The sequence below is a fragment of the Cryptomeria japonica genome, chromosome 11, assembly GCF_030272615.1.
Source record: "Cryptomeria japonica chromosome 11, Sugi_1.0, whole genome shotgun sequence".
Taxonomy (NCBI): Eukaryota; Viridiplantae; Streptophyta; class Pinopsida; order Cupressales; family Cupressaceae; genus Cryptomeria; species Cryptomeria japonica.
This window is the reverse complement of record NC_081415.1, coordinates 668574574-668577743: the sequence shown is the minus strand read 5'-3', so window position 1 is coordinate 668577743 and position 3170 is coordinate 668574574. Positions and strand designations below refer to the sequence as shown.

Here is a 3170-nt window from a genome sequence, read left to right as displayed (position 1 = left end):
TATTAATTCCTCTAGAATCCATTGTTAAAATTTAATTTTTATAGCCTATATAATAATTTTAAATGTGCCTGTGACTATGACTATTCCTAATATAATCGCTATAACAGACTAAGCTTGGCCTCTCTGGAGTAGTTGTATATCTTGTTTCCTCTTTCATGGCTTCTCCCCCAAACGTCATTTTGTGTCCTTTTAAATAAGCCGTATGTTACTTTTCTTGTACGTGAGGCGAGAATCACATCGTAAGACACTATTAAACAAGGTCGCAAAACCCTCGTAACTCTCAGCCTTCGACAGCAAAGTGTTTAAATATAATAATTAAGAGATAAATTCGAGAAGTTAGACGTTTTCTTCTATGGTTCATCTCTATGCCGTTCTTCGAAATTATCTTTCTAAGGACCCACGCGACTGTGACATAACCATTTCTATTTACGTTTACAATAGTTTTAGATCCTAAAACTAAACTTTAGCGCATTCAAAGCATGAATTCTATAAATACATCTATATATGATCCACGCTATCTACAGAGACGAAGAACTTAAACGAGCAATTCTGCAGAAGAGAAAAAGGAGGAAAGTATTTCCAATCGGCCATGGATACGAAGGAGAAAGGTTTACATCTGCTGGGAACGTTTGGAATTGTAGGAGAGGTCTTCAAAATCCTTCACTCTCAAGCAAAGGTGCTGGGGATCATCACTCTAGTGTCGATTCTCCCTCCTGTTTTAATAACACTGGCAAACATTTGGTTGACATCGTATGTTCAGTCTATGATTTATGAGGAGGAAGGAGACGTCCGATTGGGTCTGTACTTACTATATTCGACTGAGTTTATAGTAGTGGAAGTTATATGGATAACATTTTTCTATGTGGGGTTGATGCCTTCCATAGCAGCAGTTGTCTATACTGTGGCAGGCGTTTACAAGGGGGAGCAGGGAATCTCTGTGGAATCGCTTCCAGCCATGTGGAAACGCATGCTCATAACTTGCATGTGGTATTTTCTTGCGAGCTTGGTGATTGTTGTGGGTTTTGGTTTTGTTATGATGCTATCAATATGGATGCCGCTTGGTATTCCGTTTCTGATTGGTCTCGTGGTGTTCGGGTGCCTGGGAATGTACGTGACAATGGTGTGGCATATGGCGACTGTGGTGAGTGTTATGGAGGAGGAGTATTATGGTTTGGCGGGCTTGAAGAGGAGCCGCCGTCTCATTCATGGAAAGCGCCTCACAGCATGGGGGCTCCTTATTGCTTTGATTGTAGTTGTTGGTATGTTTAATACTGGAGCGATTTTGGGGAGTTTTGTTTCACTGGGTTTCGGGCTCAGCTTATTGTACACAGTAGGCTATGTAGTGTTGGCGTCTGTAATTACTTTAATGTGGGAAGTAACGCAGAGCGTGCTCTACTTTGTGTGCAAAGCTCACCACGGGGACAGCTTAGATCAAGGTTTGTCTTTGGAGGTCTGCCCAGAAAGACCACCAATTTCTACTGCTGGCGGAAATTGGAACCTTGAAATCAACAACAATAACATGGGCCGGCCGAATTTTCTTACTAGTTAGCTATTTCCGTTTATTTAGTATGCAGTTTAATAAAAAATTGTTAGTGCGTTTGGCTTCGGTGTACAAGCGTGCTAACAGTTTATAAATTAGTTTGTTTAGTTTGTGTTGTACTGAACTACGGTATATTGCTTAGATTAAATACAGAAGTCGAGATAGAGCTTGTAAATGAAATCAATAAAATCATTGTGAAAAGGTACATCTGAAAATTTATTTCATTGCACTGTGTAGCAAGATAATTACAAAAATAACTGAATACTTTAGACTATATGATTAACTTAACTATTAAAAGTTAATTTTGATTAATAAAATAAGTCTAGATATTTGTACTTCTTATTTTAGATATTTGTACTTCCTATTTTAGTTTGGAAGTGTTAGGCCTGTCTTATACAAAAATAAAGTATTTAACAAACAAACTTCATCATCTTGAAGTGTCTACTAAAAATGATGTTTCCATTGAGGCTATTACAAAACAAGTTCATCATCTTGAAGTGTTTACTAAAAATGATGTTTCCATTGAGGATATTACAAAACAAGTTGTAGTTATAATAAGATAACGGATTTAAAGTTTGTAATGCTACCATAAATGAAGCCTCCAAAGAGAATTTGTATGTTTAAAGTTCCTCAAAAAGAAAGCAAATGATATTCATTTTGTTATTGGTGAGAAACTAGAATGGGTTAAGGACTATGAGTCTCTACTAAGGAAAAGACTAAATCTAATCCATGTAATGGAATTAAAACTCAATTTTTCATTTGCTACTAGTATGTTAGCTTGGAATCAATTAGAAAGACCTTTATGCCTCCTCTGACACCAAGTTTCCCATCATTAACTAGTACATCTAATGCACCTACTCTAGACATCCAACTAGTGCAATAAGATAAGTGTATAGAACAACCAATATAAAAACATTTATTTAAAATTTGTTTCATGTATAGTTTATTCGGTGGTATTATGTTGCAAGGTAAATATAAAAATAATCAAAATCTAAAAATCAAAATTAAATGATTTGAATCAAATGATTTTTCAATAGAATGATCATGTTCAAATGTCTCATCAATTCACCTTATATATGAATTATTAAACTTTAGAAATTATATGCTAAAATTCATGCCATCCTATGCATTGGGGAAGTTATAGGCCTATCTTATAAGAAACTTAAACTATTTAATAAACAACTTCATTATCTTGAACTTTCCACTAATAAAGATGTTTCCATTAAGGATAACACAAACGAAATCCTAGTTAGCATGAAATAGTGTCTTTAAAGTTATTCTACAATGCTAATAATACCCTAAATGAAACCTCCATAGATATTTAATTATATGTTAACTTTGATCCAAGAAATTATTAAATTATATTCATGTTGTCTGCTGAGGAACAAGAATAGGCTAAGGAATATGAATCTCTACTAAGGACAAGATTGAATATAATCCATGCAATGTTCTACAAACTACAAGAATCATTTATTACTACAATGGTAGTTGCATTTACAAAATACACCTGTATTGCTTCATGGACACCACATTTACCAACATTAACTAATAGATCCAAGGTACCTACTCTAGACATTCAAATAGAGAAGTGAGATAAGTTTGTAGAGCAACCAACATCAAATTAACAATT

General features: G+C 34.8%; 1 protein-coding gene across 1 annotated transcript; it reads left to right on the top strand.

The window, feature by feature from the left end:
• The first annotated feature begins 589 nt into the window (after window positions 1-589).
• Window positions 590-1549, top strand: LOC131079002 (uncharacterized). The gene has a single exon (XM_058016868.1). It carries the CDS (start codon window positions 590-592, stop codon window positions 1547-1549), a length of 960 nt encoding a protein of 319 aa, XP_057872851.1.
• The last annotated feature ends 1621 nt before the right edge of the window (window positions 1550-3170 follow it).